The sequence below is a fragment of the Anabrus simplex genome, chromosome 5 (assembly GCF_040414725.1).
Source record: "Anabrus simplex isolate iqAnaSimp1 chromosome 5, ASM4041472v1, whole genome shotgun sequence".
Taxonomy (NCBI): Eukaryota; Metazoa; Arthropoda; class Insecta; order Orthoptera; family Tettigoniidae; genus Anabrus; species Anabrus simplex.
In genome coordinates this window covers 96,468,372-96,483,729 of record NC_090269.1, presented here as the reverse complement: position 1 = coordinate 96,483,729, position 15,358 = coordinate 96,468,372, and the positions used below count along the sequence as shown (strand labels likewise).

At 38.1% G+C, this 15,358-nt stretch overlaps 1 protein-coding gene across 2 annotated transcripts in view; it reads right to left on the bottom strand.

The window, feature by feature from the left end:
- The window catches only part of LOC136873791 (U3 small nucleolar RNA-associated protein 6 homolog), a 228,371-nt gene that overhangs the window by 153,713 nt on the left and 59,300 nt on the right, over window positions 1-15,358 (bottom strand). For both annotated transcript variants that reach the window (XM_067147025.2, XM_067147024.2), the window contains exons 4-5: window positions 14,313-14,495; window positions 2,979-3,173 (exon numbers count right to left, since the gene is read on the bottom strand). In XM_067147025.2, coding sequence (XP_067003126.1) covers window positions 2,979-3,173; window positions 14,313-14,495 — 378 coding nt within the window. The remainder of the gene's footprint in view (window positions 1-2,978; window positions 3,174-14,312; window positions 14,496-15,358) is intronic.

Sequence of the window (15,358 nt, the reverse complement as noted above, 5' to 3'; positions counted from 1 at the left end):
CCCACTTCAGCTTCTCCCACTTCTATACCAACACCCAATTCCAAGGCAACCCTCAAAAACCTACAATTACCCCAAAGCAAGGCCTATAACACTTAAAGACACTGGAAGAGCTAAAGGAAAGTCAAGAATTCTGACTACCACTCTTGAAAAAGAAAGATTGGAGGAAATGATGAAGCTGAAGAATGAAACAAAAAAAAAAAAAAAAGCCAAACAAGAAGACATTATCGAATCTCCCTAGATGAAAATTATTTAAATCTGGCAAGGAATCTGTAGGCCTCAATTCTTCAAGCAATGAAGAAAGTGTTGCTGCAACAAGTGGTGAAAGTTACTTCTGGAGTTTGGTGACCAAGATGTTGACTTACCGCTGCTGGATAACAGCAGTGATATTGAGCTTAATGACTTCATTCTGGTTGAGTTTGCAACAAAAAGAACAAAGAAATACCTTGTCAAGTTGATGAGAAAATGAATCATTCACAGCTTCTCAAACTTTTTACATACAAATTACAAAAGAAATTTGTTTTCCTGAAAAGAAAGATGTCAGTGAAATTTCTCGGGCTGATGTTCACACTAAATTTCCACAGCCTACCATAGTTGGAGGAACAGCTCGAGCAATGTCCTCCTTAACTTTTTCTGTAGATCTGACTGAATTCAATTTACGATAGGCTAGTGGTGTTTTTGTATGTATAAAAGCATGTTTTGTCAATATTGTAGAACATGTATGAAAGTGCCCCAGCATTGTATGGTACTGCCCCATGTTGGGGTACTTTCATACAAATTACGTGTTCATAAATATTTTTAAACTGTTTTATACGAATTAACTAAATGAATAATAATGTAAGTCCAACTTGTTTCTAATATAACAATGTTTGTGTAACACTTGTTTTTAGCCATTTAGATTATGAAATACAGCCACTAAATCTTCTTAAGTGTGAACAGGTAGAATCTGTATGAAACTGCCCCACTCTCTAAATATGGTTGTGAAAACTTAACCTAAGCTTAAAAACTAATTGTACGTACACATTAAACACATTAAATATGCTAAAAACATGTGTATAAAACACTTGATGAATTTAAAAGTTCATGTCTTACGTATTCCTTCTTCACACTTTCATGTCTTGTGAGTCTTGTGAGCATATATTTACGTCGGTTGATTTTGTGCTCGTAAACAGTGGTATAGGTTCTTGAGAATGTACTATTTGACTGAAGGATGTCTTCATGTATGCTTATAATAAAAACATGTCATTGACTGATCCAATAGTGATGACCAAATAGGGTTGAAACTGGTACTGATGTAAGTCTATATTTACAATAAACAGTATTGATAAGGTGGAATTTCTTTCTTATCCATATTAATACCACTACTCTGTTGTTGGTGTGAGTCCAGCTGGTTAATTAGTCCGTTAACCCTTTGCCACGCCACAACACCTACTCTGGCTAGGTCAATGACATGCTGAACAGTATACTTTTAGATTTTATTTACTCTTAGTGCTCCCCATATTATTATTATTATTATTATTATTATTATTATTATTATATTAAAATTGTTTTGTAAACTATGTATGGGTTTCTAACGAGCATTTAATGGGATGCCTATTATATAGGTAATTTTTGTTAGGTCATTTTCTGCTGAAGTCAACCCTTTTGGAACTGTACTTGCAGTTTATTATTATTTTCATAAAGGTAGTTACTTAATATTTTTTTAATTTCTTAATGCCTATGTATTTGCTTTCATTTTCAATGTGTAACTTCTAGACCTGAGTGGACATCTTTGGCTAGTATTTGTAGTGTTATTATTCATTCATTCAATTAGGCCATCTTAGGACTGATGAATCAGTTTTCTTCTTCATGCCTTCCTAGACTTCCTTATCCTTTCTCGGTGTTGTTTTATTTTCTTCTGTCCATTTAATGCGTTTTCCTTTAATTCTTCCGTTATGTCATTTTTGACTGGGTGAACGTTTATAATAAGCTTCATAGTCCGTATTGATAGTTCAAGCACACAATTATGAGGGATGATTTCTCCACCTAATCAATGTAAAATAAAGTATTGATTAGGTGGAGAACTCATCCTTCATACTTGTGTGGGTGAACACTTTCCATGGAACTATATTTGTATTTTTATTATTCCAGTTATTGTCATTACTATTATTGTCATGTACATGCCTGCCGAAGGCAGAATGCCAATTTTATCAAATAGCATATTTGTGTTCTTTGAATCTAGTATAGAAATTTAGTTTTGTTGGGCCTGTGTGTGTGGGGGGGGGGCACTGTAGTTTGCTTCTTGACATTTGAGTCCATTAAGCAAGCTTCAGGAGCAAAACTGCCTCCTGCAGCAACAACAACAACAACAACAACAACAAACCCAGCTGCCTTCATCTCCCCAGGTTACTATACCTGTGAACCGTGTTGCCACTGAGTTATCTGTTTTCTGACCAGACAAACCAGTGCTATAGTTCACTCAGGATGAGACCCAGTGTAAAGATTGCAAGATGCAAGACCCCACCCATTAGCTTCCTTATCTGAGCATTTATAACACCAGTTAAAATGAGAATCAAAGTCGTAGAATAATAATAATTATAATATTTTTTTAAAAAAATAGGTTGTCTCAAGGGAGGCCCAGGTGCAGGTCTTCCAAGTACACACCCATCGTCAACACATACATCTATGAGTATGTGGCCCTACCTACGATGAAATCTAATGTTGAAGACATTACAAACATCCAGTTCCCAAGCCAGAAGAAATAACAATTAGGATTAACATCCATGGCCCCGCCAGGGATCGAACCAGGGACCTGTTGCAACAAAGGCCACCACGCTAGCCAATTATTAGCCACAAAACCGGATGTTGTGTACATAGATATGTAAATGAATTAAAATGCTTAAAAAATTGAGAACATTTGCACAGATGACATGTTTCTCTAAGTTTATTACAGTTTGACCATGGTCAGTGACCATAGCATGAGATGTAGCGGAAAGAGTTACCTGGTCTGTGATCTCATCACCACTCCTGGATTGGGTTGCTGGAGCCAGTGACACGCTGGATGACTCTGAAGTCTGGGCAGGAGTGCCCGACGAGTCTGCTGCTGTTGCTGCCGCCTGCGCCGCGGCCTCAGCCGCTTCCTTTTCCTCACGCTGCTTTCTCTTCAGAGCTGCATATTGCAGTTCCAGCCGAAAAGCCTAAGTAATATCACAAAATTTTTTGGAAGTTACAATTGAAAAAAACTGAAAAATCAATACAAGCGAAAGCATTAAGCACATCATCATTACAACACAAGCTTTGTAAGAGTAATAGCATGAAGTTAAAATGTACAAATATCTAGATTACATTCCATTATTAAAGGCAAAGAGTATTTTATCATGATGCAAAATGAATACGTGTCCACACAATATACCACATTTAGTCACGTAATTCTCGTCACTGCATAATGTACGCACCCTGATTTTTTAGATCAAAATAGGGAATTTATTTTGTCTGACACAACCATTTTCTCTAACATTTACTGTACAGTTCTGTGAGTATTCCAAAACATAGGTAGCAAGCAGTAGCCTTTCTATGTCAAAAACTAGCATTTCCAAATTGCAGCGCTCAACTAGTCCAGTGTGTCAGTACTGATCTGGCATAATAATGTTCTATGCTGTCTGTTTATTCCATGCAAGAGCTTTAAGTGTCTTCTGTGCCCCCATAACTGTAAGTTATTAAAACTGCAATGAGCAAATACCAGTATGCAAGTAATACTGCATCATATAAAATAATATTTTGTTATGATGCAAATCTAGTGCATATGTCTGCACAAATATCAAGATTTTGCATTTTTTAAAAAGCAAATTCGTTGAATAGTTCTTTTACATTGTAACTGTGTTTTTCAAATTTACTAACGGTCTGATGAAACCTGTGTTTGTGTATTTCGGGAAGGGTTCTTAGTTTTGGGATCTTGCAATTTGTGATGAAAAGCAATTTGTGATGTGAAGCAATCAAAGAACAAACAGTAATTGATAACAAAATCCACAACCTAATCAATAACCAAACTAAGGCAAACAACAACAACAACAACCACCCTGCCAAACTATTCAAGTTCTACTCAAGAGTTATTAATAGATACAATACAAAACTGTAACTCCCTTACGTTAGGCAACACTTTAATCATCTGGCACTAGTTTTACCTAGTGGCAAATGCTGGACTCTTATCTAGTTAGCAGTTCTGTAGCCTACCTATACTTATCACTTTCCTGTTTAGAGTCGCCACCTAGGAACCTGTGTTGGAACTTTGCTTTTAAGGAAGAATTTTAATGGTTAGGAGTTGGCACCTCCTGTAATTTCTCTGGTTAGTGTTGCATCTATTGTTTTCTCAGCACCCAGCCAAAGGCCAGTCCACTATTATGAAAGGGGTTCGCAGTTGCCTACTTGGATTGTCTTGTCTCGTTCTGATCATCGGCTAATGTACAACCTCGCTCAAGGCGACTTGCGCACTGGGGCAATCAATAAGGTAGGCTACTTTGTAAGCAGGTGACTCTAGAAATATTGAGTGGCCAAGGGAGATAACAGTGCAACTTTAAAAAGTTAAGTTTATGGCAGCAGTGTTATGATTTGTTTTAATGTAGGTATTCTGTTAACTTAATTAGTTCTGTATTATGTGGGTTTTCTAGTGATTTTGAGAAACAAAAGTAGCATCCCTAAAGGAAGAAAGAGTGTGGGCCCTCGTTTCCCTTTTCAAATCTTTTTTCCTGTGGCAGGAACCAAGTTTAACCTTTTCTTTTTTCGCTCTTAATTTCCACTTTCCTAGTTAAAAGATGCCATGGGATTATCCTATAAATCTCTATACCTATATACCTTAAGTATAGAAAAGGAACAAACAAGCGTCAAATCAAGTCTGAGAGAGAGAGAGAGGATAACAAAAGGAACACACATGCGGTATTTCTCTGAATCCAAGATAACGGTTTTTTCTCAAAATCTCATGTAAACAATCAAGGGTCGTCTTGCGTTCACAATCTGACAGTAATGAACACTAGTGGCAGCTACTATAGCAACCACACTGCTTCCCTTCACCCCCCCCCCCCCGCGCGTGCACAGAACTCGACCTTCAACGCCCGCGTCTTTATTAGATCTATAGGCTACATTACTAGCCGGGGCAATCAGTTGTCCAGTGCCTCTGCGTAATGTCAACGGTTCTCGGGAAATAACGAAGAGAGAATGATATTCTACTTGGCAGGAGACAGGCTTACAGCGTGGGTGACTGATGAGCGACAATACCCTGAACAGATTTAAAACGTCCCTACATTAGCCTCTACAAAAACGTTTCTCAAATCGGCAGAATGGGATCAAAACATGCAAGCTTTGAAATTCTTAGAAAGACCCAGGCTACTCCGTGACAGAGTTATAACATGTATACTGTGCCTGACACTTAGTAAAATTAACAGTTTTACAGACAACAAGAATACTTTTGATGATGGATCGTCGTATTGTAAAGACAAGTAAAACAGGTATTGCCGGCATATTTTCAATGGGTTCTCTTTGATATTATGATGTCTATGTAAGGTTAAGCCTGGTATCGGCAGTCACTATCTGTGCGGGGAAAACAAAAGTGACGAACTAAAGACAATGTAAAATTGGAAAGAAAACCATTTGAAAGAACGTACATCTCTATTTGCTCTTAAGGAAATTTTCAATGCGGACGAGACAGGCCTCTTTTTAAATTTAATGCCCGGTCACACAATGGCATTCAAAGGGGAAAACTGTTACAGCAGGAAAGAAAACAAACAATGCCTAACAATTCTGTTGTGTAACAACGACAAAAGTGAAAAGTTGCCTCCAACGACTACACTACCCAGCATGATTTTTGTGGCAAAGCATCTGATACGTGATTTTAACTAAATAAGGTCTCCTGATTTCAGAAATGTCCTTGGTTCTATTCTATCACATCTAGTTTTTGTGTTATTTGCCATTTACTGCCTGAAAATGTGTCATTGCAGCACAGTGCTGGTTTGTGATAACAGCGAATCTGCTGTTTATGGATTCCTGCAAGAGGAGCTTAAAGGCTGTACTACTTCATAACCGAAACATTCTAGCTTCGATTCCTGTGGCACGTTCGGTTTCACTAAAAGAAAATTACAATATGTCACAATGAAAACTGTTTTAGATAAAATCAAGTATCATGAGCACTGGTGGGATGTGTGTAGTGACTTGAAGGTGTGTGGTATTGTATTAGGACAACAAGCAGGCTACACTAAATTGCCTTGTTATTTATGTGAATGGGACAGCAGAGCTAGATGTCTACACCTTCCTGGACCAAGAGACAAGTTTTGACACTTGGTGTGAAAAATGTTACAAATGTTACAAATGCTTCATTAGTTGACCCACAAAAAATTATTTTGCCACCGCTACACATCAAACTGGGGAATCATGAAGCAGTTAAGGCCTTGGACAAAATTAGCCCCTGTTTCAAGTACAATGCAAGCAAAACAGTGAATCCACCTTTTGAACTTAGAAAAGGACAAACAAGTAGATCAACCTTTTCTATATATTTTTCCAGCACAGTACAAAGCAACTAGGGAGAAGATAAAATGTCAATGGAAGAAGAAGAAGAAGAAGAAGAAGAGGAAGAAGAAGAAGAAGAAGAAGAAGAAGAAGAAGAAGAAGAAGAAGAAGAAGAAGAAGAAGAAGAAGAAGCACATTCTACTTAAAAACTTTTCTTCAAGATCCCAACACCAACTTCTAGTATTAAAATAACAAGTGATTTTAATTACGCCTTTGGGACTTAAATACATACTAAAGACATTTTATCTCAATAAGATAGAAGTTTTTAACTTATTTTAAATTAACTCTCTTGGAACAATAGTCCCTTACCCGTTGCAACACCACCCCCTCCCCTCCAACCCATATGTCCTGTACTAGCAGTAGTTTTAAAATCAACAAAGGTTTAATTAAGTGTTTGCTTTAATGCTTTTTTATCTATGCTTTTGTGTATGCAGCTGATGATGATCGCAAAGCGATCGAAACATGTACTGTTATTTTTAATGATATAAATTGCCCAAGGCAAAATAAAATAAGGTATTGATTAGGTGGAAAATATTTTTCTTACGAAACCATTAGATGAGTTGGTGTTTCACAGAAGAACGTCAAAGACTCGGCAGCTACCCAAAATGCACCAGGAGAAACTGCTCGCATTTCAGTGACAGTCTTAAATTTAAGGTAGACTTATGATTACAGCATGGGAGCAATTAGAATTGCATTTTTTGAAATGCCTGAGGGAACTACGGTCAACAAAGCAGGCAAAAAGAACAATCAAGTTTGAACTGCAGGGGCAAAAAAAAAAAAAGTGCTGTATTGTAGTGTTGTGTATCACTGCCGATGAGGACAAACTACAGTCTTTTGCAAGTTTTAAGTGAAAACAATGCCAATGGAAAAGCTGCTCTCACGATTCAAGTGAGAGTGCAGGGAAAGGGGTGGATGGATGAATGAAGATTTGTACATGAACTGGTTGGTTAAACACACTGTGGTTTCATCGTCCTGGTGCTCTGTTACGTCGGGCATGCCAGTGACTGACATCTTCTGTAGTCACTTGACAGAAAAAGATGATGATTAACCAGCAATCTGACATGGTTGTGGTTACTGTGTAACATACTCCTGCCATAACCCTTCGATCTACGTTCTACAAGCTTCTCGAAACATCGTCGCATCTACGTCTCCATATATTCTGCAATATCTACATTTCTACTGGACTATATGTTTTCTACTGTCATTATCTATATATTAATGGTTTAATCGTATTTGGTGCTCACCCGTCTCCTCTCTCCCGTGTCTCACTACATACTGACTGCCATTCTGTGTTTACATTCTACGGTCTACGTCATCTGCTACGTCACCCAAAACTTCTCAAAGTTACTGGGCTTCCTTTCTTGGCGTATATATAATGCACTGCCGTGCTCGTCTCACCAGCCTGGCATCGAATTGTATACAGTGTGTGTGTGTGGAGGGGGCCACTGTCCTTGTGCGGCTTGCTGTATTCAAGCGCAAGTCTTTTCTGTCTAACTGGAAACTTCGTATCGTCGGGACACTGGGTGAGCTAACACTTCACTTCTAATTTTCCAAAGACACAATTCGCCCTTTCAGACACTTCTGCTTATTGCAGGCCTTATTTTGTGCCTAATCTGTTTCGATGTTTTCTGGACTTAAAATTTTCACGACATAAAATGATGAAAATCTTTAACTGGGACTAAGATTGACCACCGTCGACATATGTTCAAACCATTTAAATAGCACAGTAGCCGGCGAAAGAACTCTCTCTAAGTATTGCGCAGTCGGATTCCTATTTTTCTTTCATACTTATTATTTTTCATCTTCCTCCTTTCCCTCCCGTCCCTCCTTTGCTTGCATTATTAGAGTTTTGCAAAACACCCTGGGGGTGTTAGTTTTTTTTTTAATCGTGGCCAAAAATTATGGTTGTCATGCTAAAATGTTGCTTTATGAAAAGTTTACCCTTGTTATCCTAAAAAGGAATGTTATGAGTTTACGGTATGTGTAAATCGTTCTTAAGTTTGTGAGAAGATTTTGGGTAGCAATTCCTTCCTTTGTTTTGATTGTTTCGAACTCTGTGGTCTTTAAATGAATGTGGGAAAACGCATTACTGGACTTCATCTATGTTGTCTCTTGGACTTTTTTCAAATCCCATGTTAATCTGTGTATGTAATTTACAAGGTCAATTGTCTAATATATTCCATTATCCGAATTGTCGAATGATGGTCCTTTTCTCATTTCTGGTGCATACCACGGAAAACCTCTACTATCCCCGCCCCAGTGTTGCTTCCCATCACTCTGCTCGTTACTGTTTGTTTTACGCAGAATCTTGGTCTCATCAACCTTGTTAGGAGAATTGGTGACATATTGCTTTGGAATCATCTTGTTATTCAAACAGCGCCGATGTGAATATACTATGCCAAAATAACTTATGTTGCACATAATGCGCCACAACTGGTGGAATGACAGGAATGGTGTAACCCCAGAAGTCTCCATCAACTGGCCTTTTAAAGCATATTTGTGGCATTTCTACTGTGAATGGAGGTCAAATTCTAAGGAAATGACACCGAGCGGAAGACTCACGAAGCCTTCAATTTCTCAAATGTGGTAATGGAACCTGGATGCAGAGATGGTAGCCAAGAGCTTCAAAACCACATCAATTTCAAACGCAACAGATGGGAGCAAAGACTATGCAGTGAGGGGCACACTATCTGACAGCAACAATGATGGTGATAAGTATCAAATGATAATAATTTTATGAAAATTAAAATCCACAGCCTGTTTCCAGTCATTCAACCAGGTCAGGGATGGAATGAATGAAGCCCCTATCTACCGGCAAGGATAGGAATTGCGCCGGCTGCCACAGCCTGTCGCACTCCTCTGGGACAATGATTAATGAATGAACAGATGAAATGAAATACTGAAGATTGTTGCTGGAATGAAATTATGACAGGGAAAACCAGAGTACCCGAAGAAAAACTTGTCCCGCCTCTGCTTTGTCCAGCACAAGTCTCACATGGAGTGAGCGGGATTTGAACCACAGAACCCAGCGGTGAGAGGCCAGCGCGCTGCTGCCTGAGCAACGGGAGCTCACGATGAATAGGTTCCTTAAACTATTTTAATCACGTTTGGATGCATTAGGCTGTAAGGTATGTAGGTATGTAGTGTTTTAAACTAAAGGGTATTGATTAAAAATTCAGAGTACAAGCCGAACCCCATTTTTAGATACTTATTAATAATATTGTTATTTGCTTTACATCCCATTAACTGCATTTTACGGTTTTTGGGACAATGAAGTGCTGGAATTTAGTCCCACAGGAATTATTTTACGTGCCAGTAAATCTACCGACGCATGGCTGACTTAATTGAGTACCTTCAAATACCACCGGATTGAGCCAGAATCGAACCTGCCAAGCTGGAGACAGAAGGCCAACGCCTCAATCACCTGAGCCACTCAGCCTGGCCACTATTTCATTTTAGTATTAAAAGTGCGGCTTATACATGTGTAATTATGATGTGTAAAATACTTGTCCTAGGAATTCGCGCAGTACCATGCATTGTTATAATAACCTTTGAGTCTTCAAATAATTTTTTTTAAACAAATTAATTTATACTATTTTATTTTCTTCTGATAAGCAATGCATTAGATCGAGTCATGGCACCATGTTCCCAGAACTTTAGACCTAGTTCAAAACTGTTTTCGAAAAGCACTTGATGCTTTACATTCCCATAACAAAATTATCTGCATACAAAAAGATCGTAACAAGGGGAGAGGCCAAAATTTCAAGTTAGAAAATTTCTTGAAAAACTGTCCTAAATATCAACAAAGCTACACAGGGGCCGAAAATGTGAGAATGTCTTCATTTAACTGATATTGACTTTTGAATATAAGTTCTGAAACATGACGTGTAACACTGGATAGAGAATCTTACCCCCAATATAACAGTACCATTACAGTACACTAAAGATAATCAGAGCAGAAGTAACATAGCATACAATATTTCAGAAATTACCAAATGTTTAGAACATTACAACATTTGGAATTAATTGAAAGATGAATCTGAATAAGAACTGAATTGTCATCATAACCCTTCACAGACTTCAACTTCACAAATTATAACCATACAGAATCATATGACATACATAAGCACGTGTCAACTGGTACGGAATGATACGTTTCGCGTGTGCTTGGGCTATTTAGCCATCCATGTCGCTAGATGCGCAGCCATGTTCGCAATACATGCATACATTATCATTATAGACCATTATGCCTTTCAGCGTTCAGTCTGCAAGCCTCTGTCAATTTACAAAACATCGCCACAATCCTCTACTTGCAAGTAGTGCTGTGGCCTCATTTACTTCTATACCTCTTATCTTTAAATCGTTAGCAACTGAGTCTACCCATCATCGCTTGGTCTCCCTGTACTCCATAACAGAGTCCATTATTCTCCTGGGTAACCTAACCTCCTCCATCTGTCTCACACGACCCTACCACCGAAGCCGGTTTATACGTACAGTTCATTCCTACCTTAGCCCTTAACTCCTCATTCCGAGTACCCTCCTGCCATTGTTCCCACCTGTTTGTACCAGCAATCATTCTCACTACTTTCATGCCTGTTACTTCTAACTTATGAATAAGATATTCTGACTCCACCCAGCTTTCACTCCCGTAAAGCAAAGTTGGTCTGAAAAAAGACCGATGTAAAGATAGTTTCGTCCGGGAGCTGACTGCCTTCTTACAGAATACTGTTGATTGCAACTGCGAGCTCACTGCATTAGCTTTACTACACCTTGATTCAGTCTCACTTACTATATTACCATCCTGGGAGAACACACAACCTAAATACTTAAAATTATGTACCTATTCCAGCTTTGTATCACCAATCTGACATTCAATTCTGTTGACTTTCCTACCCACTGACATCAATTTAGTCTTTGAGAGGCTAATTTTCATACCATACTCATTGCACCTATTTTCAAGTTCCAAAATATTAGACTGCAGGCTTTCGACACAATCTGCCATTAAGACCAAGTTGTCAGCACAGGCCAGACTGCTTAATACATTTCCACCTAACTGAATCCCTCCCTGCCACTTTATACCTTTCAGCAGATGATCCATGTAAACTATGAGCAGCAAAGGTGAAAAATTACAGCCTTGTCTAACCCCTGTAAGTACCCTGAACCAAGAACTCATTCTACCATCAATTCTCACTGCAGCCCAATTGCCAACATAAATGCCTTTGATTGAATTTAATAATCTACACTTAATTCCATAGTCCCCCAGTATGGCGAATGTCTTTTCCCTCGGTACCCTGTCATATGCTTTCTCTAGATCTACAAAATATAAACACAACTATCTATTCCTCACGTAACATTTTTCAATTACCTGACGAATACTGAAAATCTGATCCTGAAACCACACTGGTTTTCATCCACCTTCCCCTCAACCACTGATCGCACCCTCCCTTCCAAGATGCCAGTGAATACTTTGCCTGGTATACTAATCAATGAGATACCTCAATAGTTATTGCAATCCTTCCTGTTCCCTTGCTTGTGGATAGGTGCAATTACTGCTTTTGTCCAATCTGAAGGTACCTTACCAACACTCCATGCTAATTTTACTACTCTATGAAGCCATTTCATCCCTGTCTTCCCTCCATACTTCAACATTTCAGGTCTAATTTCATCTATTCCTGCTGCTTTATGAGAATGGAGTTTATTTACCATCCTTTCCACTTCGTCCGGCGTAATTTCACTAACATAATTTTCTTCCTCACCATGAGCTTGGTTGTTCGCGACACCCCCAGGAAGATTTCCTTTTACGTTGAGAAGATTTTCGAAATATTCCCTCCACCTGTCCAGTGATTCCCTGGGATCTATTATGAGTTCACCTGAATTACCCACCTGAATTACGTTCGCAATAAATATCAATAATATAACAGCCAAAAAATGTCGTTCATTTCATCCATAGTCAGATTAGCAAAAACCCAGCAGGACTGTCCCCATCCATATTTTGTACATTTCAAGCAGTGTGGAATTTATATTTTTCATGATATGGAAGTTCTGTATTGCCATTCCATGGATCGTTCTTTGTATTCTGGTTCACAATGATCCAAATTACATTCCCCAAAACTAAGGGGGAAAAAATGCTAGATAAATTTAATGGACATGTTTGATAAAACCCCTCCATCCAACTGTGAGGAGAATGCATCCTCTTTAATCCAAAAAAAAAAATCATATCTCTACGGCAAGATCCCACAAAAATTTGTTAAACACACAACACTCTGAAAGCAAATATTCAGTCATGCAAACTACAAAGCAAAAAGACTCAAATTACTCAAAATTGAAATCATGAAAATCGACAAATACATTGCATTTAATAAGAAATGGTTAGAATTAAATATCCTTCCAAAATACATCCCCATGAAGAAAAACCAATCACATTATCGTAAAATATCAAACCCTCAATCACAAAATTTATGGATAAAATGAAATCTTAAATAAGATTTGTATTCACAGAGAAACAAGAAATTAACAAAGAAATATTAGACCTTTATTTAAACCGAATTAATTTTTGGCAACCCACTCAATGGACATCCTACTTTAATTATTCGTATAACTATATAAAAATTAGTTTTGACACAGACTGAAGAACCTCACAGTTATAAAATTAACAAGAAATGCAAATGGATAGGTGATTTCTCCTCCATGGAGCGGGTACCTTTGTTGGTGGGCGACACGATCTGTCCCTGTGTTCAACTAAATCTTGGTTTCCTTCATTCCGAGTACTAGATTATGTTACTTCCATTTCTATAATAATAATAATAATAATAATAATAATAATAATAATAATAATAATAATAATAATAATAATAATAATAATAATAATAATAATAATGGTGCTGGTGCATGGCCTTCGGAGTGACCTGGTGCAGTTCTTTTGAGCTGACACCATTTACAGGACCTGCACATCTGTGAGGATGGTGTCCTACCTAAGATTAATTCTTATGTTGAAGATGGCACAAACACCCACCCCGCGAGCCAGTGGAATTAACTAATGAAAGTTCAAATTCCAACCTGGCCAGGAATAAAACCTGGGACCACTTGGACCAACGGCCATTTAGCCATAGAGTCTGCTTGTCAAACTCGCCTTTGCTGGCGCAGGACCTAGTGTTTACAGTGCACTATGTCTTCTGGTATGGCCTAGAGTAATTTTGTTACTTTCATTGATCTCTGTCTTATCCTTGGCTTTCACAATATGAAAGTGACTGAGGTATGAGGATGCTAGTAATGCCATTCCTTGTACAGCCAGTCCCTGCTATGAATGGTAAGAAAAAGTTGCTCATTGGGTTTCATGCAATTTCAGTGGGCTTGGCAGACTGATATGTAATAACAACTTCTGGCTCAGTGAGGAAAGCAATGGGAAACTACCTCACTCCTCATTTCCCTAGTACGCCTCTTCAGTGATGCCTAGGCCATCTATGACAGCTGATGGCAGAGCTGTTGAGGATCCAACCAGCCTTAGGGCTGAAGACTGAACATACATACACACATACTTGTCAAACAGGCAGAAAGTGTATCATGTTAGAAAATAAACATCAGAAAGTTATTATGATTTATTGCAACAATGATAGTAAAGTAAAACACACAGATTAATCTATACATTAAGGGTGTATCTATCATACCTTTGGTTAGGTTGCGAATTTAACCCATTCTCTCTCATCCAGTATTACAAATGAGAGTTAAGAAAAGATATGGTACATTTGCTGTTTACACAACACTAAACAATTGTGGCTCTGGCTTACCTCGGTGTACAAGACCTTAGAGTCAGGGTGGAAACGTAAGCCTCTCAACAAGAATTGGCGAGCATTCTCCACAGAATGGCAGTCTTCAAACTCCCACTGTGCAGCAAGTTTCCACAAGAGGGGTTTATCACTGTGGACTTGAAGCATGCGTACCAGCATACGACTGACAGTGCTGTAGAACCGCTAAGGAAAAACAATTACATACAGGATTGTATTAAACAAACAAGGTATAGTATTTCTAAAAGGTTGCAGGGAAAGTAATACCGATGAGATCTAGATCAAATAGACTGACGGCTTTTAAGTAGGGACAGGTTACAATAACTTGGATATAAACAATATTTTGTTTCATTTTCAAGATGTGTCATTCACACAACTGCAATCATAGAATGAACCAATAGAACTGAAAGGAAAGTCTTAAAAATGTGTGGAAGACCCCACAAAATATCACAGAAGAACAGGAAAAATATACACTTAAGTCTCTGATAATAAACATGAAACCTGATGACATTCTGGGTCAAACTGGTATATATCTATGCAAGTAATTACATATTACATTATTATTATTATTATTATTATTATTATTATTATTATTATTATTATTATTATTATTATTATTATTATTATTATTATTATTATATGTGAATTTTTTAATATGACAGTGATTTGTGACCAAGAATCTGCTTTGAGTTCATTCCTATTCAATATTGCCATGGATATGATGACACTGAAGGTGATGGAAGTGGCACCATGGTGCATGGTGTACTGTGTTCGGAGATTAAAGGAGGAGTTCTTAGAAAACAAGAACAGTGGGCCTTGGCACTGGAAGAGAGGGGATTAAAGATCCACAGGATGAAGATAGAATATCGTCATGTTGGAGAAGATGGAGAAAATATGCCAATGAATGGTGGTCATCAAGAGAACCATTTCAAATATCTGGGGTCAGTGGTGGTGATGGTGGTGGTGGTGGTGATTATTGTTTTGTAATAATAATGTTATTTGCTTTACGTCCCACTAACTACTATTACGGTCTTCGGAGACGCCGAGGT